At 36.4% G+C, this 27,090-nt stretch overlaps 1 protein-coding gene across 2 annotated transcripts; it reads left to right on the top strand.

The window, feature by feature from the left end:
* The first annotated feature begins 11,866 nt into the window (after window positions 1-11,866).
* On the top strand, window positions 11,867-16,947 carry LOC140887065 (telomere repeat-binding protein 2-like). 2 transcript variants are annotated; one of them, XM_073294086.1, is made up of 11 exons: window positions 11,867-12,190; window positions 12,844-12,907; window positions 13,126-13,266; window positions 13,372-14,197; window positions 14,287-14,430; window positions 14,838-14,900; window positions 15,013-15,092; window positions 15,274-15,515; window positions 15,808-16,134; window positions 16,225-16,288; window positions 16,539-16,947. In XM_073294086.1, exons 3-11 carry the CDS (start codon window positions 13,186-13,188, stop codon window positions 16,707-16,709), a joined length of 1,998 nt encoding a protein of 665 aa, XP_073150187.1. In that variant the 5' UTR covers window positions 11,867-12,190; window positions 12,844-12,907; window positions 13,126-13,185; the 3' UTR covers window positions 16,710-16,947. The 2 variants fall into 2 exon arrangements, with proteins under 2 accessions (XP_073150187.1, XP_073150186.1); XM_073294085.1 differs by lacking the exon at window positions 12,844-12,907 and having other exon boundaries at window positions 16,539-16,946.
* Window positions 16,948-27,090: the final 10,143 nt, after the last annotated feature.

Raw genomic sequence — 27,090 nt, 5'->3', positions numbered from 1 at the left:
GGAATGCAAAAGCAAGCTGGAGATAAATCTGGCTTAGGCTACAGCACAAATGAAGGAAGTTCATCTACTCCAATCACTCAATCGTGTCTGGAAATAAACAGATTAAAGTATATGAAGTTTGTGAGATCCAGCACGATATATGAACCAGAGATCCCTATGACATATTCAATACCTCATCAGAGCAAACTCTTACACAGAGGGCTGGGATATGTTGAGCCAGATAGATCTAAGTCAGGATGGACTAGATCTAGATCAAATTGGTCTAGAAATAGTTCTGAAAGACAGAGAACTTCGACAACTCAACATAAACCACATTCTAACAGCTCGTATAGAAAGTATTGGAATTCAAATGGGAATAATCGATCTGATCACAACACTTGGCACACACAGCACAAAGCACAAAGGACATCAGATAAATATGTTATTCCCAAAGGACAACATCATTGAAAGCCTGTAAGGATAATCCAAGTATGGATTCCAAAGGGATTAATCCAGCGTGGACCCAAGTAGGAATGGGGACCAAAGTTATTTTACTTTCTTTTTGTAGGAAAACAAGGGCGAATTGATCAAACAAACAGTATGATATCTGGATAGTGGATGCTCAAGGCATATGACAGAAGACAGAAGAATGCTATCTGAATATATACCAGGATCAGGACCTAAGATTACTTTCGGAGATAACTCTAAAGGTACAACCATGGGTAAGGGTAAGCTTATCCATGGAAATATTCATATTAAAGATGTATTACTCGTAGAAAATTTGAAATACAATCTGATTAGTATTAGTCAATTGTGTGACTATGACTACTGCGTAGAGTTCCAAAAGCACACTTGCACTGTAAAAGATCAATCTGGACTAATCATTATGACAGGTGAAAGAAATGGAAACACTTATAAAGTCAATTGGTCGGATCAACCATTCACTTCAGTCTGTCTGGTAGCAGCAAAAGTGAACCAAAATTGGTTATGGCACAAGAGATTCAATCACTTGAACTTCAAAGCTTTAGCCAATCTGAGTAAACATGAATTGGTTACAGGTCTGCCTAAAATCGAGTTTTCAAAAGATAAAATTTGTTCTGCCTGCTAACTAGGTAAGCAGATCAGATCAACTTTTAAAAACAAAGGATGTAAGTCATCCTCCAAAAGCTTAGAACTATTGCACATGGATCTTTTTGGTCCTATACCAGTAACAAGCTTAGGGGGAATGAAGTGCACCTTGGTTATTGTTGATGATTTCTCAAGATTCACTTGGGTGATATTTTTAAAATCCAAAGATCAAACTGCCACCCAATTGATTAAACTCCTTTTAAGACTTCAAAATGAGAAATCTCAATCGATTGATAAAATTAGAAGTGACAGAGGAACCGAGTTTACAAATCAAACTCTGTCTACTTATCTTGAAAATCATGGAATCAAGCATGAGTATTCAGCAGCTAGAACGCCACAACAAAATGGTGTTGCAGAAAGGAGAAATAGAACTCTAAAGGAAGCTGCTAGAACAATGATTGCTGATTCAGGTATTTCACAAAAGTTTTGGGCAGAAGCTGTAAACACAGCTTGTTACACTCAGAACAGATCAATGATTAATAAGAAAGTTGGAAAAACAACTTATGAGATCTGGTATGGTAAAGTTCCAGTGATATCATACTTCAAGGTATTTGGTTGCAAATGTTTCATTCACAACAATGGTAAGACTCATCTGACTGCACTCGATGTCAGATCAGATGCTGGTTTGTTTCTTGGATATTCATCTGTTAGTAAAGCTTATAGAGTATATAATACTAAATCTCTAACAGTTGAAGAATCTATACATGTTGTTTTTGATGAAACATCTGTCACTAATGAATCTTCAAGCCTAAATGATCTCAGTAACAGAATTGAGGATGCAAAGCTTGATTCAGATGATGAAGAAGAAATCTAGATCATAAAAAATATTCAATGTAAACCAGATCAAGTTGAAGAACAGAGACCAGAAGAACCACCAGTTGAGAATGAGATTACTACAAACACAGATCATATTGCACATCACGATGATCAAGATCAACAAGGAAACACAGATCAACTTGGTCCAAATTACAGATGGTACAAAACTCATCCACCAAACTTAGTAATAGGTAATCCATCTGCACCTTTGAGAACCAGAGGTCAGATGATTAATGAATTCATGCATGCTGCTTTTATTTCTCATATAGAACCTAAGAAAGTAGAAGAAGCTCTTCTTGACAGTAATTGGATAGAAGCCATGCAAGATGAATTGAATCAATTCGAAAGAAATTATGTCTCGCATTTAGTTCCTAGACCTTTAGATAAATCTATAATAGGAACTAGATGGGTATTTAAAAATAAACTCAATGAAAGTGGTAATGTACTAAGAAATAAGGCTCGATTAGTAGCACAGGGTTACAGACAAGAAGAGGGCATTGATTTTGACAAAACCTTTGCTCCTGTAGCTAGACTTGAAGCTATTCAAATTTTCCTTTCTTATGTTGCTTTCAAGAATTTTAAGGTATTCCAGATGGATGTTAAAAGCGCTTTTCTAAATGGTCTTCTCCAAGAAGAAGTGTTTGTAGAACAACCCCCAGGATTCGAAAGTCAAACTTATCCAGATCATGTATTCAAACTAGATAAAGCTCTTTATGGGTTAAAACAAGCTCCACGAGCTTGGTATGATACTCTTTCACTTTTTCTTAATGATCACGGTTTTACTATTGGCTCTGTAGATAAAACTCTTTTTAAGTTTGTCAAAGACGATCATACTTTATTAGTACAAATATATGTTGATGATATCATATTTGGGTCATCTAACCCCAAATTATGCAAAAAAATTTCTAAGATGATGCGGGACAAATTCGAGATGAGTATGATGGGAGAACTAACATTCTTTCTGGGATTGCAAGTCAGACAGATGGAAAAGGGAATATTCATTAACCAGGTCAAATACACAAAAGAACTTCTAAAGAAGTTTGGAATGGAGAATTGCTCTGCTGCTAGTACTCCAATGAGTGCTTCAATCAAATTGGATAAAGATGAAGCTGGACCTTTGGTAGATCAAACTCTATTCAGGGGACTTATAGGTTCCTTACTCTATCTGACAGCAAGCAAACCGGATATTATGTTCTCAGTCGATCTGTGTGCAAGATTTCAATCTGATCCGAAGCAATCTCACTATATTGCCGCAAAAAGAATCCTAAAATATCTCAAGGGAACTCAGAATGTTGGATTATGGTATCCAAAAGATTCTAGTTTTAATCTAATTGGTTACTCAGATGCAGATTATGCAGGTTGCAGAATTGATCGTAAAAGCACAAGTGGGACTTGTCAATTTCTTGGTGACAGGCTTATTTCTTGGTTCAGTAAGAAACAAACATCTATTGCTACATCTACAGCAGAATCAGAATACTTAGCCGCTAGAAGTTGTTGTGCACAATTGCTCTGGATACAACAACAACTCAGAGATTATGGTGTTGATTCATCTGAATCACCAATTTTTTGTGATAATACAAGTGCAATTGCTATCACATACAATCTGGTTCTACATTCCAGAACAAAGCATATTGATATTCGTCACCATTTCATTCGAGATCATGTTTAAAAGAAAGATGTTCGTCTGAAACATGTTTCAACCGATTTGCAAGTTGCCGATATTTTCACCAAACCATTACCCGACGCTAAGTTTTCTTATTTTCGAAATGTTCTTGGTTTAGTTGATATCGATTAAATAAATCACATGTTTAGGGGGAATATCTGCTTAACACTTAATTTTTATATCTGCTCATTCCAGTACATTTAAAGATAAAGAACATAAAACTTATTACATTTCACTGATTTGTCTCATAAGCTATACGAGCTAGATCTATTCTTCTACGCATCTCATGGCTCCAGTTGATCATCCAAGTACTTAGGGAGCCTTGACCATTGCAGACGTCATCTTCAAAGCAAATGTTCTGCATTTCATCTCGCTCTGTGAGAAGAATGACAAGACAAACTCCAGAAGACTTCAAGACATCTCTAGCACGATGAGTAACTAGCATGATTTTACACCACTGCATCCTAGCACAATTTCGACGATGCATTGCCTGAGTCACCGGAGGAGGATTCGGATGAGGACATCGAATGGAATCAAGGAAATTCCACATCCTCATTCCGCGCTCAAACACCCTTCTCCTGTATAAATCCTTTCGAATTTCATACTCTTGCTCAACAGATGGAACAACGGTGTTATTATTCTCACTTGACATTTACTCTTACTGCTTTAAATTATGAGTTGCTAGTGTCTTGTAACTTTGCTTCTTATAGGGACAGATAAATGGATGAAAAGGCTTCAGCCACTTCAGCTTCTTTAAACGTCCAATCAACCTCTACCTATTTATTACGGGAATTCAATTTGATCTCCCTAGATCGTGATAATTCTTCTTGAAATTATCAAAAACTTTCTAATTCTCTTTGACTTTATTGCAGAAAGTTGATAAGTCGCAAGACTATTTCACAGACAACTTGTCCAATCACATTTATTTTATTTTATCTTCTGTGCTTTTTGCTTCGTAACCTTAAAATTTTCATCATCATTTTTCGTCCATTTTTTTAATTAGTTCAATTTCTTTAATGATCTTTCATCTAACTTTGGATCTTTCATCCGACTAAAGATGAAACGTTTAGTTTAAACTTTTATCTGGATAAATCTTCATTTTATTCGATGCTGGTTAAGTTTTCTCTAGTATTTTTGTTTATACTCACAAGTATCAATCGCACGCACAAAACACAAAACTTATAAGATAAAACATAATATTTCATTGCATAATTCAAAGGTAGTACATCATACTCTTCATACTAGCTTAATCCCCTAAATTTCTCTCATTGGCCCCCAGACCCGCTTTCTCACATCAGCATCCAAATGCCACCTGTTCAACCATTCCAACACAACTGGATCAAAACGCCTCCCTTTGAACTCATCTGCATTGATCCGATGAGTGAGGACCCTCACTTCTTTCCTGTACATCAGAAAGGAAACACCCTGATTTGAGAGGATCTCCTCAACGCTTATGGCACCCAGCAACTCCTTGTACTTGTCCTTGTGATCCTCAAGCTTGCAAACATCCTCATGCTTGCGTGGAGGAAATAGCGCCTGATGATACATCCGGATCTCTTCCACTTTGAACCAGAGACGCATTACCCACTTCAGGATAAATTCCTGAAGTTCTTCCTTAAATTCCTCAAGAGACAGATTAGAACTCATTTCCCTTATTTGAGTTTATAGTTTGAGTATGAAACAGAATACTCGAAAGATACATCCGAGTGATCTATTTATAAGGGATTTATTTATTTACTTATTTATTTATGTCGATATGCATTCCCAAGATAATATTAAATAGTATTTTCTTTACCGCGTGCTTGGCATCCCACATCAGCCGCACTTTTTGAATTTGAAAAGTCGCTTACGTCATCTGCCACGTGCTTAGCCTCTTAAAAATTATCGAAAAAAATGCCTCTTCTACACTTCGCATTCTTCTGAGCCCTAATTTGCTCCTTCTTCGCAAAAACGAGATTACTCGCATTTATTTTTCGATTTGCAGGACAAAGATGACGCCCATTACCCAAAACGTTCTTCTCATCGATTTTCACACAATATTCGATCTGACAGATCAAGGATTGGTGGATATTTTCAGAACGATTGAAGCATCTGGGCTGCGGAAATTTCTCGAAGGCGGGAAATTGCTTTACAAGCAAGCCCTACCCAAATTCTTTCAGATGGCCAAAGTTGAAGACGACTCCATCTCTGCAAGTCTTGGTGGAGAATCTGTCCACATCACCTCTACCCTTTTCACTTCGTCATTTGACTTGCCGAGACAGGGTATCACTAATTTCTCATCAATCTCTGCTGAAACAAAGAAGCAGATGAAGAGCATGTACTCCTTGACAAACAAGCAAATTCACATTCCGTGCAAGAAGAAGGAATTGAAGAGGGAATTCAGGATTCTGCACGATATTGTGGCCAAATCTCTTCTGGCCAAAGCAGGTTCTTTCGATGCAATTACATCTGAGAAATTTGATGTTATGTTTGCTATATCTGCTGGTATTACCGTAAATTGTTCAGTTGTTCTGTTCAATATTCTATCTGCTATGATAACTACACCTACAGAACAATCTCAAGGATTTGCAGTTCAAATCGGAGATATTCTGAATGATCTGAATGTCCATCTGGGACCCTCGTCTGCACTTCATCCGCACAAGACTTTAAATGAAAGAGCCATTAATGTATACAAAGCTAAACAACTGATTATTTTCAAGCATGTTTCATCTCACTCGGATGAGATTGAAGACTTAACGCTCCAGGATGAATCTAAATCATTGGCCATCACATCAACAAAGGAAGCTACGCCTACAAGGAGAACAGTTCCTAGAAGGAAGACTACAGCAAAGAGAAATTTTTTAGCAATTTTATCTGAGTCCGAATCTTCTGAATCTGATCAAATTACTACTGCTGTCATCATTCCACCTCATCCGCAGAAAAGAAGAAGAATAGTCAGGATTCCTCGGATTCCAATGCCTATTCCATCTGCACCAGTTCCAGCTATTCCTCTCTCTATGGTAGAAGATGTTCTTCCACCAGTGACTCAACTTAATGTATCCATGCTTCAGTCCGGATTCTTCAAACAGCCTGATGATGTACCAAATCTACTATCAAACATTCAAAGAATTATTGATCTGACTACTGAACACATTATCAAAAATGTGGATCTAAAAATGAAGTCATTTGACAGATGGGTCTTTCATCGGACTGAGGATCATTTCATCAACATCAAGGAATTGAACACACTGGACAAAATTGCAGTCCTTGAAGATAAAATTCTTGAATGGGCTGAAACAAGAATGGTGTCTAGAGCCTTGAACAGAAGAGAGTTTGTTCAACTTAGGCTATGGGAAATCACTCTTCGACACATCATTCGAACACAGAGATCCAAGTTCAATCCAACCAGTCTGGATATTTTTGATAAGACCGCCGCATTTAACCAACTGGAGAATGAGGCTAATCTGATGACAGCAAATGCTCAACTTATGAGACAAGAATTTCCATCAGAAGCACCAGTCAGAGTTCAACCTTCATCTTCAGCTCATCCGTCTGAAACAGATGAACTATCTCTGATAGATGAACTCACTCTCTCTGATGAACCAATCGATGCGAGCATTTTATCAGCTAAGGATACTTCTGTTCTAGAAGAGTCATTAATCATTGATGTTGTTCCCACAGATCAGTCTGCTCAGGAATTTCAATACAAGGAACCACTGATTCCTCCGATCTCTGAAGATGTGTCAGCTGATCGATCTGTCAATACAGAACAGCCTGACTCTTCTGTTCCTCCTGACCTTTCAACCACTGAGAAAAAAATAGAATTACCACTAGCTGCATCTACGGTTCTCAACACTCCACCAGTTGAAACTATTATCTCTGGTGAAGAACAAGTTGCAGATGAATTGCAAGTGGATACCTCTGTTCTGAATGATTCCCATATTGAAGATATCATAATGGACTCTCCAGAACGAACAAAGACCTCTGCTATTGATCCGCACACAGCACTGGTACCATTTGTTCCAATGGAAGAACAAAGTTGTCTCTTATCTGACGAGTCTCTGATGATAGATCCGTCTGAGCAATTGGTAATGGATTTGCCTCCTATCTTTGAGATAGTTAGAACTGATCTTATTCATAGTATATTCAGGTCTATTACCATTATGTTCAAAGACAAGTTGGATCTTCCATCTACATCTCTCTCAGAGATTTGCATCACAGATCCAGAGAGAACATCCGAGCTTATGAAGGACATTACACTTACACCTTCTGTTTCTTCTGCTTCACTACTTCAAATTAGTGCTTCTACTTCTACTGACACCACTGAAGCTCATCTCTCTCATCCGGTTGACATCAGACCAGATCAACACTTGGATAATTCACTCACTCAACTCTCTACTATAGTCGGTGAACTGCAAGCTAATCAGCTGCAAACTTCTACTGAGCTGTGTGATTTAAAATCACATGTGCTGACAATGGTAAACAACATTAGTGAATCTGTCCTGAATGTCCGAAAGCAACACACTGCAGAATATATAAATATTCTTCGGAAGCTTGAAGGTATCAAAGCCTCCACTGAAGCTTGCACCAAACAGATTCATGACACTTTTGGTACTCAGCTCACAGTTATTCTAGATCTTTTATCTGAGGGTGGTGCTGCCAAAAAGGGGGAAAAGGCTAAAGGCAAGGGAAAGAAGTAAAATTTTCAGATCAGAAGAAAAGCAGAGACAAGCAGATCTGAAGAATTAATTTTTGACATTTATTTTGTCTAAAATTATTATTTGATCTATGACAGAAAATTTTTGAAAAGATTTTTGATCTATCGTCTTTATCATATTTTTGATCCGAATATTAACTTGGTTTTGAAATCACCAAAAAGGGAAAAATTGTTGGAGATCAAACTCTAGAATTTCGGTGATTACAATGTCAAAACAAAACCAAGTAAATAAATTAATCGGACTCATCAAATATTAAAGACTAAAGATTTCTACGAAAGTTGTCAGATCAAAGTATCGTGATTAAACCAAGATACAGATCAAGCTCCACAGATCTTATTACACCGGATCGATTGACACAAGATCAAATGGTCAACAACCAGATCGAAGATTCATCAGGAATCTATCCGTTGCGGTAATTGAAGAAAACGACAAAATCATTTAATGAGAATTTGAACGTTGATCGGCCTTCGCTTTAAGTCAAGATTTGTGAGCTATTTATGAGATATGCTGGTAGCCCAAGATCAAAAATTGTTGGCGGCTCACTGTCTACTTTTTGAAACTATAAATACTCAAGCATTTCGAAGATTTAAGACACGAGACCAAGAGTGAAAATTACAAAGCAATCAAATTCAAAGTCGAAAAAGTCTTCACTCAATATACCAACTCAGATACTTATTTCATCAGATCAAAGTCTTGATATTCTGAGTTAGAACACAACACAGATCGATCAAGCCCAAAGATACACTTCAAATCGATCCAGATCAAAGCTACAGCTTCCCAGTTCAAACCATCGAAGCATACTTTGTTGCTTTATCTTGTAAACTCTAAGTAGAAAAATTGTTCTACATCGAGTTAGAGTAATAGCTAGGAGTTCTTGTAAAAGGATTGATTGGATTGGATTTGTACAAAGGAATTGTATAAGTCAAAGTTTTCTAGTGAAATCCTTCTGGAAACAGAAGAAGGGGTGACGTAGGAGAATTCATCTCCGAACATCCAGAAACAACTCTATCTCTTTACTGCAATTATTTCATTTCATTTGCATTAGTACTATTATGCATTCAATCTGTGAGGAAGATTATTTCCGCCTGACTTGCTCAGAACTTTCGAACAGATCAAAAGTTTTAAGCAAACGAAACTTCTGTCTGATTCTTACAAATCAGATCGAAGTACTCGCAAAATTTTATATTGTGTATTCACCCCCCCTCTACACATGTTTCGATCCTAACAAAATGCAAGGAATAATTATAATCGAATGGAGTAAAAATCAAAACAAGAACTGAGTAAGCAAAAATCACGATATTCTAGACTCTGAGAGATAAAAATAAAATAAAATCAATTATTAAAAATAAAAACGTCAACCGCAAAACACAACGAGACAAGAAAATCATATTCAATAAAAAATACGACAAATAATAGACCCAATTTGAACAACCTAACTCACGTGAGTGGAGCAATTAATGTAAAAGAGATTTTTTTTAAAAAAAATAAATAAAGAGGTTTTTAAGAAATAGTACAAAAAATTTATCACCATTTCATATTTTAAACAAAATAATTAAGAAACCCACGAAGGCTTTAATGGAAAAACTAAAATAATAATAATAATAATAATAATAATAATAATAATAATAATAATAATAATAATAATAATAATAATAATAATAATAATAATGTATATTTTTTATGTCAAAATTTTAATTTTATTTCTAAATATAGACAATATTGACCGGCTCACAAAATTTGTGAAACTATCTACAAAAAAATTAAATTATTGGATCAAATAAATATTTTTCCTAGGGATAGAAATGGAACGGGTCTGAGGCGAGTTTGGCTAAACCCAGTACCCGCCCAGCCTCCCTTTGAACCCATCCTACCCCGTCCCGCGAATCAGGCGGCCAATTTGGGTTAGACCCATTGGATCTGTCAGAAATTATATAATTTTAAATTTATTAAATAAAAAATATTTATAGTTTGAAAATGAAAAAAACTCATTAAATTTAATTAAATTTATATCGATAATATCTATGAAAAAGAAATTTCTCACAAATTAAAATTTATCAACTTGTATTTAATTAATAATTATTAAAAAAAATCATAATGATATATTTTCATATAAAACATATCACAATAAAATAAACTTATTTCATTCCAAAAATATTATAAATACAAATTATGGAAAAAAGTATTAATTATTTAATATAAAAATATAATTATATATTATTATTAATATTACATATATATTTTATATTTCTATACTTTGACCGAACAGACCTGGGACGAATTTTTTCGAACCCAAACCCCACCCCAGATTTGCTTGTGAATCCGCTTAGCCGGATCAACGGAATGAATTTAATGCAGTATCGAGTCTAGAACAGATTCATTAACATCCCTAATTTCTCCGGTGCCACCTCCCGTGCATTTCCGTGGACCCACACTATCACCTTATCCCTCTATTTCTCTTACCCTTCAATTTTTTATTTTATTTAATTAGAAGTTTGCAGATAATACGCAGCGAAAAAAGTGTCCAACAGTGGGCTGTGCTTTTGCCACGTAGGATCCAGCTTTTCCATCCGACGTGGCGCCTTTTTGATACCTTCCGCCGCGTATTCCTTTTAAGGAGGAGCTTCGAATTTTGATGGAATCCCCAATTTTAAATGCCTTAATTTATTAACCATTGCCATTAAAAATTATTTAATTTAATTTAAATTGAAACATCTAAAGTGCGGTAGGCGTAACTCATCAAACACATAATACACACAAACGCAGAAAACAAACTCGCAAATATTTAATACCTTTCTTTTTTTTTTTTTTTTTACCATGCCTATGAAATCTAATATTTGAAAAAGTATAATTTGAAAAAATAAAGTTTGATCGATATCATTTTTCAAACTATCTATAAACACTATCTATCGATTGTATAATAGTGTTTATGTAATTAAACTTCCGAATATGAATACATAATACATGTGATTTAAAGTTAAAAGATGTTTATCTGATTAATTAATATAAATATATTTATTTTCTTCAAAAACTTTAAAATTTTGCTCTCATACTTACAAGTGTGTTAACATGTGTTTCTTGGTATTGGATAGGATGCATAGAGAGTTTATGTGCTATGTTTTAGTTAAACCATAGATATTCTTGGGGGTGGGCATTATTTTGGTGAGTTTTTAAGGCTAAATAAAAACCTTAATTAGTTGCAAATTTGTTAGGACATGTACACAGACCTCCTTGCTACTCGGATTCCATTGGCATAAAATTACATACTTTAAAAAGAAACCTTATTTTTTTAAAAAAAATTTGTGACCCACAATGAATTTAAATTTAAAGAAAACAAAGTGAGTGGAAACTGTTGATCAACTAAAAATGATGGATGCAGTGTGACCACAGGATTCTAATCTGGGTCCAAGTGGCAGCATCGCAGCTCTTTTGGGGCCCACAAAAAGAACAGGTCTTTAGGCAGTTTCTTTACCGCAACCTTCTATAGCCGGTGGGGTGTTGTGTGTGTACCGGTAGATCAGGTGACATGGATCAATGGTATAAGAGCTGGGGTTTAAGCGCTGATGTATGGCGTGGTTTTCAAAGGGTTTTGGCTATCTTTTTACCACCAGGAGATTATAAGGGAATTTGAGGGAGCCTTTGTTTGCTAGTTTCATTTCCTTTTTCTTTTTCTTTTTTATATTTGTTTCTTGTTCTCTCCAGATGTAGGATGATGATGGGTCAGAGGATTTGGGTGATGGGATGGAAAATTCAGATTCTTCTCTTGGATTTGTTCTTTTTCAAGGAGAAAAGATCTGATTTTGGGTGGTTGTGAGTGTATTTTATAGGATAATTCTGCAGGGTTTTTGTTCTTGTGAGGGAATTTGGATGGAATCTGTGATGGCTTGAAGACATAAATGGTTGTTTGAAGGTGAAATGGTTTTTGATTTGTTAGATTGGTAAAAGTTGTAGTCTTTGGTTTAATTACAAGAAGAAAAGTTTTAGTAAAACTTGAATTGTGTGATTTGTGGATTGAAGTTGGATTCTTTTTCAAAGGTCCATATGATTGGTATTAAAAGAAGTTTTAGATCATTTGAGTTGATCTTTCTGTCATTTGCATGCAGATCCTTTTTATCTTTCCTTGTTTTTTTTTTTTTGGAAATAAACTTGATTGTCATTGTAAATACGCTGACGCATAAAATCATTTTGTTCTAATTGTTACAATGCTATTTGAAATTCCTTTATCGGTAGTGTATATCGGGCTGCATTTTCTTCTCTTTGTTGGACATTCGTGAGATTTTGCTTGCCATTATGGACGAGAATAAATGATTATTATAGCTCGATCTAGCCAAGATAAATTATGCCATTCATTTTGCTTTTTTTTTTTTTTTTTTTTTCTGTGGTTTCTATCTAGTTTTGAGGATTACAAGCTGATGTTTAACTATGTCAAATATTGAAAGTGATTTCCTTTACTCAAATAAATATTATTTTTAAATCTTGAGTCTTGTCCTATGTTTTTGTACATGATAATTGTGCACCAATGTATTTGAATATTTAAGCGGTTGAATTCTGTTGGATTAGCAGGAAAATTAAGTTAGAATACTCACATGGTTGGATTTTCCTGGAGACGTTTTGGTTTTCCTTATAGGTAATGAGAACTTGTAAAGAATATCATCATGGATTTTGTGGTCGTTTTGGTGTTTTCTAACAATAGATAATCTGTAGTTAAAATAAAATTTTCGTGATTTCCTTCAATTGATTTTCTTTTGCCGCTCATGTTAGATGTTTTCGCGTAATAGAACAAAAACAATTTCTTGTATTGGCATCGCTGCTCTTGTTGCTAACTCATGGTCTGCACTATGCCAGCAAGGTGAAAATGCCGGTGGTCTCTGTTTTATGAATTATCCCAGATATGATTTCTGAGTTATGGTGTTGCAAAAGAGGTTAGACTATGGTTTCAATGGCTATCAGGTGCCTCCCACTCCACGAGCTGCTAGATCCGTCAGGGTAATATCAACTTTCCTTGTATCCTGTTATTGTCATATTCCTTTTTTCACCTGGGTCACTCAAAAAGCCTACTGTACTTATTTCATTTCATTAAACTTGTTCTAGAGGAGGTGCTTGTTTAAGAGAAAAGCAGATGATCGACAAATGTGTGCATTTGATTTATTGGCTACTGTAGCGGGAAGGTTACTGTCGGAAAGGGAAAGTTCTCCGCCCTTGTCAGATTCATTTTCCAAAAAGGAGCAACTTGTGGAAGGTTCAGATGGGAAAGAAGAAAAAACTGAAATCAATCCTGTAGAAGAAAAATCTTGTGATCAAGATTCCTATGAAAGGAATTTTCTGTTCCCTGATCTTGTCACAGAAAATCCCAATGCAATTTTGTCTCATAACGACCTAATCTCAGGGCCTGCATCTGGAACAACGACATCTAATTGCTCTGAAAAGAATAGTTCTGCTGAAAATTTGGCTAATGATGATTGCAAGCTACGACTTGGGATTTTTACACCTGTAGTAAATCCTGATTCCTCAGCTTGTAAGATATTTGCTGATAATGGATCCGAGCATGAAATTAGGAAACATATAAAAATGGAATCTTCAATTCCTCCTAATCCGTCGACATGTAATGGACTTAATTTGTGCCATCCAGTGGCTTGTGACAAAAAGCCTTCCAGGTTAGTTAAATCCGTTGATGGCGAAAAGCTTCTCTTTTGCGGGGACCACTCTCCTTGTGGTTCCACTCCTGTTAAACGGGACAATATAAAGTTAGTTTCTAGAGATGATGACGATAAATCTTCTGGGTTCACTGAACATCGAATCAGAATTAAAACGTTTAGGCCATCACCACGCATTGGGGATAGTAAACTTAGGAAGTTGCTAGCATCTAGGCCTTATAAAGTAACTCTGCCTGTGAGGGATGATGAAAGATATAATGCTGGTGAGTCAGCTGTTTAATTATTTATTGTGCTGTAATGATTTGACAAGGTAATGGAACTGTGTATTAAAGTTGGCATTTCATGTTTTCAGATACGGAAAGATGTGAAAACCTTATCAGTAAGAGAAGTTTTAAAAGACAGAGGTCACCAAGGGACTATCCTTTCAAAAAGAGAAAGTTTTATGAATGTAGCTCAATGTCTAACTCTGACGAAGGCAACAGTGGAGGTGCACCAGGTAATTTCTTACCACAACCCCTGAAAAGACACTCCTACGTGCATAATAATGGAAGATGAGAGATAAATTTGGAATGATGAAAATCTGTGTTGGATTTGGGCTAGCAGCTATTGACCACTGTATTACATGTTCGTGTTTTCAATTACGGGGTTTGGACTATCTTACTATTTAAAACATTCATGATTCATAAGTTATGATTTTCGTTATGTCGATAACCATTCAGTCCTATTGTTTCTTCAATTGCTGCACATGCGGTGTTTCAATTGTGTTTGAATTTGAATCAAATATAGAGGGATATGCACGATGTTATATATAGTGATTTACTAAATATTTACTCATATATAGATCATGCATGAATTAATAGAATTTTTAGATTAAATAATTTGACACTGAATGTCTGAATGCAGTGTTCAAAACTCAGAATTCTGCAGCTTCTGAACATGCATCCTTCCACACCAGCAATCCGCAAGGTACAAGAGCTTTTCACAGGCTAATTCCTTTTCTTTTTTTACGGAAAAAAAAATCTGTCCTTGCTCAACTTTTGAGAGGATTCTCATTAGAAATAATTTTTTTGGGAGTCAGTGAAGCTGAAGATCAGATCTTTCAGGGTTCCGGAGTTAGTTATTGAAATACCAGAAACTGCAACTGTTGGTTCTCTGAAGGTGTATAAAATCTATCCAGACTCTTTTAGTTGACGAAATCAACACCCATGTTTCATTTACGAACAAAAATATCAATAATATAAAAATCTTCCTGGCCAACCTCGTCTTATTCTTTCTCTGTAATGGAATTCAACTCCCCTTGTTTCAGTGATGTATTGCGTGTGGATCTAATATTTCGCAGAAAACGGTAATGGAAGCGGTGAATGCAATACTTGGCAGTGGGCTACGAGTTGGAGTTCTTCTTCAGGGTAAGACGATTAGAGACGATAACATAACATTGCTGCAGACCGGAATTTCTCAGGATAACGAGATGGATATGTTGGGTTTTACTCTGGAACCCTGCATTTCTCAAGCCCCATTACAATCATTTTCTGATAACCAACCTCGTCAACTTCTGCATAACAATCCTCAGCCACTTGCTTGGTATATCACTGGTTTCTGTACTTTCAAGTTTAATATCTCTAGCAATTGCTACATTTTCGCCATTTTCCCCCTCATTGAACGAGTTAGTAAAGCCATACCACCTGGCCTAATATAGATAGAGCTTATGTCATGTACCTGGCAAGCTCAATAAAAGCTCAATAAAACTTTATATAATCTGTGGAGGTGATTTTTTTTACTTCCTATATTTTACAAGCTCTAATCTAATTTGCCTGCCAGCTCGAATTATGCATAGCGGCTGCAACAACTAACGGTCTGCCGGGATTTCCACCAGGTACAGTCCAACTAGGGGTGTCAGTCGAAATGGCGTCCAGCATGGGAAGCTTAGTTCTCCGCCAGATCATGCAGGAAATGATTTCAATAATTTTGTAGAATGCGATCATGATTCAGTTCTGTCCCCACCTGATATGTCATTACAGAAACCTGCTGCACAATTAAAAGCTCTTGCTCCCGTCCCAAAGATGGAACCAGATGTGCTAGCCATGGTTCCACTGAAGAAATCTAAGAGATCTGATTCTGCACAGCGCCGTATTCGTCGACCTTTCACTGTTTCCGAAGTGGAAGCTCTAGTTCAGGCTGTTGAGAAACTTGGAACTGGGAGGTATGTTTGGTGACACTGTTCGACTTGTTATCTATGCAAAAAGGACCGATATTGTACTTGTTAGTGAACACAAATGTGAATGTACTGCAGATGGCGTGATGTTAAGTTGAGAGCTTTTGACAATGCCAAGCACAGAACTTATGTTGATTTGAAGGTAAGAAATTTTAATATTCGTGGCTACGGGCCTCTCATGGGACTTTTGGAGATCCTAGAACGATTATTTGCGTTGTCGTATTTTGTGTTGATGGCCACTGTTTACTTTTTTCTGATGGAAGTCTCCTATGATTGACCTATGAACTACTTTTCATAAAACACGAGGTTAAGATGTATTGTGGTGCCATATTCATCCGAGTTGTGAGCTTGGAGAAACGTTTCTTGACTGGGTTTTTTCTTTTATTTCCTAGGATAAGTGGAAAACACTGGTTCACACAGCAAGAATATCGCCTCAACAGAGAAGGGGCGAGCCTGTCCCCCAAGAACTACTGGATAGAGTCTTGGCTACTCACGCTTACTGGTCCCAGCAGCAAGCCAAACACCACCTCAAATCCCAGCTTGATACTTGCCTTCTTCTCTGAAAATAGTGATACCGGAGAAGGATAAACGTGTATGTAGGCTGCACTCGGCATTTGTCATATTTATTTTTATGTGATTAATATTTACTGTGTAAAAAACGAGTATACTAGTTCATGTAATATTTGGGATTAATTTGGTTGGTTTAAAAGTTGTACATGGTTGACAGAATAAGGGCTTAGCCTATAGAACTTTTTGTTACTGGAAAATATATCAAAGTCTCTTTGCAAAGATTTTCTTGGTGCATTTGTTGTACTTCGTGTGAACAGTGTAATATTGATATTCCCATATAAAAAGAGAAATACCATTTGGGACGAACGTGAGGTCGCCAAGATCCCTGGTCCGATGCTCATCCCCTGGACGGACACAACTGAAATTTGTAAATCTCCATTCCTGGAACATCGACCCTGTAGATTGGAATAAATCTAATCAAATATTTGATATCAGTCTTTTGTGATTTAATAGGATAGATTATGCCTTTATTTAAAAATCATTGCTGGTAACATATTATTAGGCATATATTAGTTGTAAGTTGTAACCTTGTGTTAGCTCCATTAGTTTTGGATAAAAAACAATGACTTTTTGTACTAGATCAATCTATCTTTACATGTATAACAGGTACAAGACCGCTCAATTGAAGTTTTAGAAGAAGTTACTCAACAGGTCTTATTATATGAAGTCATTCAATTGCTCAAGCCTCAGCACAAGTATATTGTGAAGTCTATTCAACTGCAGAAGCTTCAGTATACAAGACCGTTGCATGACTTGGCTATTCAACCGTTTCCTCTACCGCAAAATATTTGAAAATGGTTGAGTAAGATTTTTGCAGAGAGAAGCCACACACTCTATAAGAATTCTACCTACTTCTATGAGAAGATCTCATTGATTGATAATTCACAACAAATAAAACTTCAAAAAGTTAGAATGTCTACCCAAAAAAACAAAGCTGAGGGCTGATTGCTTTTGCTGGCAGCGACCGTTTCATTTCGCATTTTGAAAATACCAAATTGCTCATTTATACGATGAATCAAGTAAGGATAAAGAAAAAATTAATTTTGTATTAATGAGCTACAGTCAAATGTTGAACGAAAAAAATGCAAAAAAAATATAAATAGAGGATGCGAAGAAAAATTACATACACATGATACAACACGCATAGAAACATACTTACATTTGCACTCCATAAGAAGTTTCTGAGCACTTTAAATCTTCGTATCAACAACTGCTCATCCGCTCTCACTTCAAAGTTTATCTATCAGATCACCTAAGATTGTCCAGTGCACCAAATAACTACTCAACCGTTTCTATCAAACCATTAAAAGTTGCTCGACCATTTGAATCTTAGGATTCATTCTACTGTTGTATTTGAGTTCTTACCAGTTGCGTGACTTATTGTCCCAACCGTTGTTGAGAAGTTAACTAGGGATTTCAACTTAGGAAGTGAACAAGTCCTAGATTTGAAATTGGTTGTTACAAAGAAGTTATAGAACCAAAGTCTTCTAGTTAATTACTTCCTAAGTGGAAGAAGGGGAGACATAGAAGGATTTTTCCTTTGAACTTCCGTAATTTCTTGTGTCATATTCTTACTATGTTACGGGCCCAAATATGCAAGAGGTTCTAAGATACTGGGCCTAACCAAATCAAGCCCATTAAGAGAAACGTTTATTCTAGAAACAAATAACTTGAGGAAAGGGAAACAGTATTATAAAGGGAAGGAATACATTGAGGGAAAGCATTATGTTAATTGGTTCAAAGGTTAATACTAGTGTTTGTTAGGGACTAGCATGAGCTAGGGTTGTACAGAGATCATTTCTGGGTTTTTCTTTACTGTAATTCTCTTCTATTATATATATAAATTGTGGTTCCTAACAATTGGTCCGACCTGCCGGATCTTAGTCGAAAAGGTAACGGCAACCACAATTTGAGTAGAGTGTCAAAGATGAAACTGCCAATTTCAGATGTGGAGCTGGAAAAACAACTCACAAAAGCTGGGAAAGCTCTTCATTGGCCTCCTTCATCATCGAACAAACTCCTCCGTCTCCTTGATCGAGCTGAGAAGCTTCTATCGAAAGTCGAGCAGTCACCGTGTAAATCTATGCTATCGGCTCTTTCACCACTGATGGATGTATTGGGGACGACAGAATTCCTCAAGCATTCTGATGTTGATGTAAAGGTAGGAGCAGCTTCTTGAATTAGTGAGATGATTAGAATTACGGCACCGGAGGCTCCTTACGATGTTGACAAAATGAAAGAGGTTTTCTATTTGATAGTATCGGCTTTTGAGGATTTCACGGACATTGCTAGCAGATCTAATTTCAAAAGGGTAACCATTCTCGAAACCATGGCTAAGGTAAGGTAGTGTCTGATCATGTTGGATTTAGAAATGGCTGAGACGATTATTGAGATGCTTCAATACTTCCTTAGATTTATAAATGTTCATCATTCAGAAAATATTTTTAAGGCAATGGAGACAGTGATGACTCTTGTTTTTGAAGAAAGTGAGGATAAGGATATAACGTTTATTTTACCCACAATTATGGCTGCAATGAAAAGGAGTAATGAAGGGATACTGTCAAATGCAAGAAAATTGGTGGAGCAGGTTGTCCAGAACTGTGCAGAGAAACTTAAAACTTATTTACCCCAAGCACTGAGAACGATAGAGCAAGAGGGAGTTGAAGAGGTACAAGAGTTTTCAGATTGTCTTGGGGATCTGAAACTTTCTGGAGAAGGGAATCCATTGGAGTACAAAGAGCGAGATCAGATGGGATGGATGCTAAAGATCGAACGTTACCCAAAAGCCATGGATTTAATCGGACGGTACGATGGGCGAAAAGCGGTGGAACCATACGAGTATTGTGCATTGTGGCTGCAGAGATGGATACGAGAAGACGTCCGCACCGTCTGGTTTGAAGTTTTGTGGCACCAATTGGATTGGACTGGGCAACACGCAGAAAATAATGAATTTCAGGCCTTTAGGAAGGAAGTTTGGGCTGATCAGGAGTGGGCTAGGGTTGAAGGAGGTTATTTGGGCTTTATCATCCATTGGGCCCAAATAAGTGTCGCAGGCTGCCCAAATCAATGCGCGTTGCATTATCCGCCACGATTCACAAATCACGGGAAAGAAAAACTTGCTGAAAGCCATGGCGATGAAATCCATCAGAGAGGGATGATACAGGCAGAGGGTGCTATAGGGTTGCTGGAGATTGCATCTGCTAGACTGCAGTTTGCATGCGTGGCTGGAGATCTACTAATTCAGAGGTTCAAGATGCGGCTAAAGATATATGCTGCAAATATTCTGGACAATTGTACAACATTAAAGCTGCTTCAAGGAACACAGGACTTCAGAACGAGAGGTATGTCTTTCGGGGGATATTGATGGATGGGGACAAGGAATGGGCACCATTGGAGAAAACACTATACTGCTCAACATCATTGTTTGTTGCTGCTGTTTCTCGCTTTCATGGAATTGTGGCTTCTCTTCAGTCCTCTAATATTATGAAACTATTGGATAAGTTTGTTGGAGCCCTTGTATTGGTGAAGGGGCTCAGCGTTCACAACCATGATTATTTTCCTAAACTGGTTTTGACGAAAAGAGGGTGGTTAGGTATGGATGGAAGAATCGTGATTGAAGTATGGGATGTTAATGGGTATCAAGTTATGATGGGTGAGAAAGGTCAAGGTTCAGAGATAGGAGTATTATCGTGGGTGAACATTGTAGCCAGTTGCGTGTGTGGGATAAAAAGGGTGGCTCTTGTGCTGGTAGTTGCTTGCAGCCATGAGGGGATGGAAGATTGGGTATACTTAGAGAATGACTTGACGAGTGAGTATCGACTTGAACAAATATCGGATCGAATGATCAAGCAACAATCGATAATGGTGGAAGAGATTGGCATTTATTTGATGAAGCCGCTGAAGCTATGTGATTTATCTGGTAGTGTTATTTTCATGGAAACACTATTGGAAAAGAACTTGGCTCTCAATTCTCATTTGAAATTGCAGAAATTTAACAAGGCAGTAAAATTTTCTGCTATAATTAATGCTTGGACTGAAGATTGTCCTCTTGATTTTGAGATCATTGTCTTCGATGTTGGCTGGATCCTGGGGAAAGCTCAAGACTCAGCCTTGAGGACAAGGCTGATTTGAAGAGGGCGGTATTGTTACGGGCCCAAATATGCAAGAGGTTCTAAGATACTGGGCCTAACCAAATCAAGCCCATTAAGAGAAACGTTTATTCTAGAAACAAATAACTTGAGGAAGGGGAAACAGTATTATAAAGGGAAAGAATACATTGAGGGAAATCATTCTGTTAATTGGTTCAAAGGTTAATACTAGCGTTTGCTAGGGACTAGCGTGAGCTAAGGTTGTACAGAGATCATCTCTGGGTTTTTCTTTACTGTAATTCTCTTCTATTATATATATAAATTGTGGTTCCTAACAATTGTTACGGGCCCAAATATGCAAGAGGTTCTAAGATACTGGGCCTAACCAAATCAAGCCCATTAAGAGAAACGTTTATTCTAGAAACAAATAATTGAGGAAGGGGAAACAGTATTATAAAGGGAAAGAATAGATTGAGGGAAATCATTCTGTTAATTGGTTCAAAGGTTAATACTAGCGTTTGCTAGGGACTAGCGTGAGCTAAGGTTGTACAGAGATCATCTCTGGGTTTTTCTTTACTGTAATTCTCTTCTATTATATATACAAATTGTGGTTCCTAACAATTGTTACGGGCCCAAATATGCAAGAGGTTCTAAGATACTGGGCCTAACCAAATCAAGCCCATTAAGAGAAACGTTTATTCTATAAACAAATAACTTGAGGAAGGGAAAACAGTATTATAAAGGGAAGGAATACATTGAGGGAAAACATTCTGTTAATTGGTTCAAAGGTTAATACTAGCGTTTGCTAGGGACTAGCGTGAGCTAGGGTTGTACAGAGATCATCTCTGGGTTTTTCTTTACTGTAATTTTCTTCTTTTATATATATAAATTGTGGTTTCTAACAATTGGTCCGACCTGTCGGATCTTAGTCGGAAAGGAACGGCAACCACAATTTGAGTAGAGTGTCAAAGATAAAACTGCCAATTTCAGATGTGGAGCTGGAAAAACAACTCACAAAATCTGGGAAAGCTCTTCATCGACCTCCTTCATCATCGAAAAACTCCTCCGTATCCTTGATCGAGCTGAGAAGCTTCTATCGAAAGTCGAGCAGTCACCGTGTAAATCTATGTTATCGGCTCTTTCACCACTGATGGATGTATTGGGAACGACAGAATTTCTCAAGCATTCTGATGTTGATGTAAAGGTAGGAGCAGCTTCTTGCATTAGTGAGATTATTAGAATTACGGCACCGGAGGCTCCTTACGATGATGACAAAATGAAAGAGGTTTTCTATTTGATAGTATCGACTTTTGAGGATTTCACGGACATTGCTAGCAGATCTAATTTCAAAAGGGTAACCATTCTCGAAACCATGGCTAAGGTAAGGTACTGTCTGATCATGTTGGATTTAGAAATGGCTGAGACGATTATTGAGATGCTTCAATACTTCCTTAGATTTATAAATGTTCATCATTCAGAAAAAATTTTCTAAGGCAATGGAGACAGTGATGACTCTTGTTTTTGAAGAAAGTGAGGATAAGGATATAACGTTGATTTTACCCACAATTATGGCTGCCATGAAAAGGAGTAATGAAGGGATACTGTCAAATGCAAGAAAATTGGTGGAACAGGTTGTCCAGAACTGTGCAGAGAAACTTAAAACTTATTTACCCCAAGCACTGAGAACGATAGAGCAAGAGGGAGTTGAAGAGGTACAAGAGTTTTCAGACGCTAGTATTAACCTTTGAACCAATTAACAAAATGCTTTTCCTCAATGTATTCCTTCCCTTTATAATACTGTTTCCCCTTCCTCAAGTTATTTGTTTCTAGAATAAATATTTCTCTTAATGGGCTTGATTTGGTTAGGCCCAGTATCTTAGAACCTCTTGCATATTTGGGCCCGTAACATACTACTTCTATTATATTGTTTGAGCTGCATCATTTCATTATTTATTATCACAAAAGCCATTGGATCATTCTCCGCACTACATATGTGGTCCAACCTTTTTTAATGTTGAGAAAATTAGTATTTTCTAGCTAATCCTATCAAAATCGATTGCAAGATGGAGCAGTGGTTTAGAGAATTTTTTTTAAAGTGTTTATTCATCCCCTCAAAACATATCCGCAATCCTAAAAAGTGATGTCAGACCGTATATTTCTCGACCTCTAATATTAATACTCAAATGGATTCTTACAACAAGATTATTATATTATCTAAAGAAGATTCCGATGATTGGAAAATTTGTATGTAGACACATCTATCAACTCAATATGATGACATGTTGTATATCACCTGCACTTAAGGTCGAGGTTCTAAAAACTGTTAGGCAGTAGGCGGGCAACCACCCACTGCCTAGCGCCTAGGTGCTTAAGCAGTTACCGAGATGGCGCCAAGGCCGTTTTTTTAAAAAATATTTTATTATAAAAATATTTAAAATTTAAAAAATTAGTCAAAATATGCATAAATGTGTTCAATATTTTCATTAATATTTTTTCAACTATGTTTACTGATGTGCATAATTTTTTTATATTCAAAAGTTTCAACAAAACGTGCATAAATTTGTTCAACCATTTGTTTTAAAAATATTTATTTTTTATATTAATTTTTTTTTTGAAGAAAAAATCGAACCACCTAGTCAATTTGTTAAAAAAATATTAATATTTTTAAATTTAATTTTTTTAATAGAAAAAATCGAACTATCTAGGATGTTTGTTATTCGAGCCACCTAGACCGTCTATGTAACGCCCGGAAATTCGCTACGTAAACCCGCATGCATAACTAGGGGGATTTAATGAATTTTAAAAAATTAAGAATAAGGGGTTAAATGATTATTATGTGTTATTATGTGTATTATGTGATTTATTTGCATGTTTTAAATTTAGTATAACATTTAACCCGTTATTATGAGATTTACGATTTGAGATAAGAATATTTTGCGATCGCGTAGACGAGACCGTGAACGAACAAGATAAAAGTTTTCATCAAAAAAATTTATGACTAGAATTTTTAAGAGTTATAAATTAGTATTTTAAGATTTTATTTAAGAAAATAAGAGTTTTAATACATATACATATGTAGAAGCCCAATTTTCACCAAAATAGCTCATTTTAAGAGCTTTTATTAGCCTTTGAAAAACCCACACTAGTTTATTTCGAAAATTACATAAAATGCATCAGATTTTAGTGGGTTTTAATTGGGTTTAAATATTTTAATTAATTAGCAAAAACCCAACCCATTAACCCACAAACAAATTTGGCCCTCATTCTTGTTCTCCATCCTCACGTTTTCATCCCTAGCCGCCATCTGCAGGCTCCTTCACGTTCCCTCATTACAGCACACACATCTCACACGATTTTTCTGAAGATTTAAGCAAGGTTTCAAAGGTCGTTCGTCCCGGAGATCCTCCTACGCATCGACATCGTGTTTTTGGATTTAAAACTTCACAAGGAACGTTTGAATCCCTTCTTGAACACTATTTAAGTCATATTATTCTGATTTTAGCATGAAAATTATGATCTTGCATGACTTGGGGTGGGAAAAAATATCGAAATACCGAAATACCGGAAAATCGTATCGAAAAAATTACCGAAATTACCGAAAAAATCTGTATACCAAAATTTTCGGTATCGGTATCGGTATGGTAAATTTTTTTTTTCGGTATACCGATATACCGAAATACCGAAAAATAATTTTTTTTAAAAAAAATATATATATGAAAATTTTCGGTATACCGACTTTTTTGCCGGTATACCGAATTTTTTTCGGTATACCGAATTTTTTTGAATTCGGTATCGGTACACGGTATAGATTTTTGCCATACCAAAAATTCGGTATATTCGGTATACGGTACGGTATCGGTATGGAAAAATTCCATATCGATTTTTTTGGTACGGTATACGGTATCCGATTTTTGATACGGTATACCGTACCGACCCACCCATATGCATGACGTATGTGGTTTTAATGAAGAACATTCATGAACATGCATAGAACCTACGTTTTTAAGGCTTATGAATCAATTTTCTCACGTTTTTCTGTCATGGATTATTCTAGCTTGCTGACCAACGTGTTGAGGGTTGAAATAGGGTCCCTAGGGTCGTGGTTGGATGATGGTTTAGTGGCTTTAGTCGTTGGTTTGGGCTAGGTTCATGCTGGACGCGGGTTTAGACGCAAACTGAGCGGTTTGCGTGTGAGGCCTCGTTCTTGGTCTACATGACGAGTTTTAGGCTGGTTATAGTTGAGTTATAACCCCAAGACCTTTGGGAAGGTTTTACAGGTGGTTATCTGGCCGGTGGTGGCCGGATCCGGGCGGCCAAATGGCCGGAAGTCAGTAGTTGCGTTCTGCACGTATAGCAGCAGAGGGGCTCTGTTGTTTTGGTTCGTTCTCCTTCTACAGGGCTTGGTTTAAGGTGAAATTTGTTGGGTTAGAACCGTCTGGGTGTTGGCCAAGTAAGGGAGGCAGTTTCACGGCCAAAGGCAGCCTGAGCAGGTGGCACGATCAGATTTTCTCAAGCCGCTCAGGGCTGCCTTGAGTTGGGCTTAGAGAGAGGTAAGCTAGGGTTGTGTCTTGTGTTTTGGCAGGCCGGGCTTCGCTTTTCGAGTCCGGGTCGGGTCTAAAATATAATGGGTCGAGTTAGTTTGGTTCGAGTCCGGGTTATATTAGTTGGGCTTGGGTATTTTTATTTGAAATTAAATAAGAGATTAAGTTAATAATAAATGTGTTTGGGCTTGACTTAATTAATTAATTAGACTAATTTAATATTAATTTTGGGCTTAAATAATTCTTGAGGTGAGCCCACTAATTTGACATGGGCCGTGTGATCCATGAGAATTATTGGGCCAAGTTGTGTCGGGTTTAGTAATTTTAAAGGTCAAATTTATAAATTAATGGTTAGTTAATAATTTTATTAATTTAACTTTAAGTTACTAAGTTGATGGACCTAAATTATGTTTTAAGTGAGCCCATTAGTTTTTTATGGGCCTGGGGGCCCACGAAACTTAATGGGCCAGACAGGTTGGGCTTTTAGGTTTTTGAGTCAGCCTAGGAATTTATGGGTTTAAGTTAAGTGGTCAGCAGCTCGAATAAGTCCTTGGAAAAATAAATGTCCGTAAATATATATTTAATTCATGCATATTTTTTTATTAGATATATAAGTATGATTTTTAAAAAAATAAATTAAATATATATTTACGGACAAATTTTCATGAAATAAAGAAATAAAGACAATTTTTATGTTAATGCATCATTAATAATTTTTATGATAAGTTTAAGTGCATGTTAAGAAAAATACATTTTTATGAAAGTTGAAGTAAATGTGGAAAGTGATGTGGTTGGAGGCCGGGATACCTGAGCCCGGTAACCTTCCTGATAATGTTTATGTATGATGAGCTTATGGATCCAGCAGAGAGGGCTGGTTAAGTGGCAGCACAGAGGTGGAGACCCCACCGCCACGTACGTTGGTTTTAAGATTGATCAATCGCTTAGTATGAGGCCACCGACATGGATACGACCTGTTGAGAACTAATAAATCATGATAAGTTATTTTATGAGATTTATTAAGTATGATGATATATGTTATAACATGATGATTAAGCAGTATAATTTTTATTTCATGTTTATATGCATATTATTTTAAGATCATGCACGTATAATTATTATGCACGTATTTTATATGATGTGTGCTTGTATGTGGTTTCATTTTGTTATTTAAGGATAGAACGTGCTGAGCCTCTAGGCTCACTAGATTTAAATGGTGCAGGTGAGAAAAATGTCTATGAGGATAATGTGTTCCCGACTGGCGGCGAGAGCGTATGAGTTTTCAGGCAGCTAGAACCCGTGACCATTGCTTTATGATTAGTTTTATGTTGAGATTTAGAACACTTATTTTCGCACATGTTTTAGTACTTTAGATTTTTAGTATATGCATGGATGTTAGATTTAATTATTTATTTTAATGTTTGCATGAAATTTTGGTGTAGAATTATTATTTAGAAATTTCATTATGGAATTTTTTATAAATGAATATTTAGTAATTAATTTTAAGTATTTAATTACATGCGTGTACTTTTATTGTACTTATTGTGTTAATGTATATTAAATTAAAAAAATTTATTTTTAAGTATGATGTATATATATGTATGAGCATATATATATTTATATTCATTATTTTATAGTTAGAAAGTTTATAAAGAAAAATTCAGTAGGAGTTTTAGGTCGTTTCATTTGGTATCAAAGCCATGGTCCTTGGAGGGTGACTAGCCTGCTACACGGAGCTCAGAAGCCGC

The sequence above is a fragment of the Henckelia pumila genome, chromosome 3, assembly GCF_033568475.1.
Source record: "Henckelia pumila isolate YLH828 chromosome 3, ASM3356847v2, whole genome shotgun sequence".
Classification (NCBI taxonomy): domain Eukaryota; kingdom Viridiplantae; phylum Streptophyta; class Magnoliopsida; order Lamiales; family Gesneriaceae; genus Henckelia; species Henckelia pumila.
This window is presented reverse-complemented; position numbering and strand designations above follow the sequence as displayed.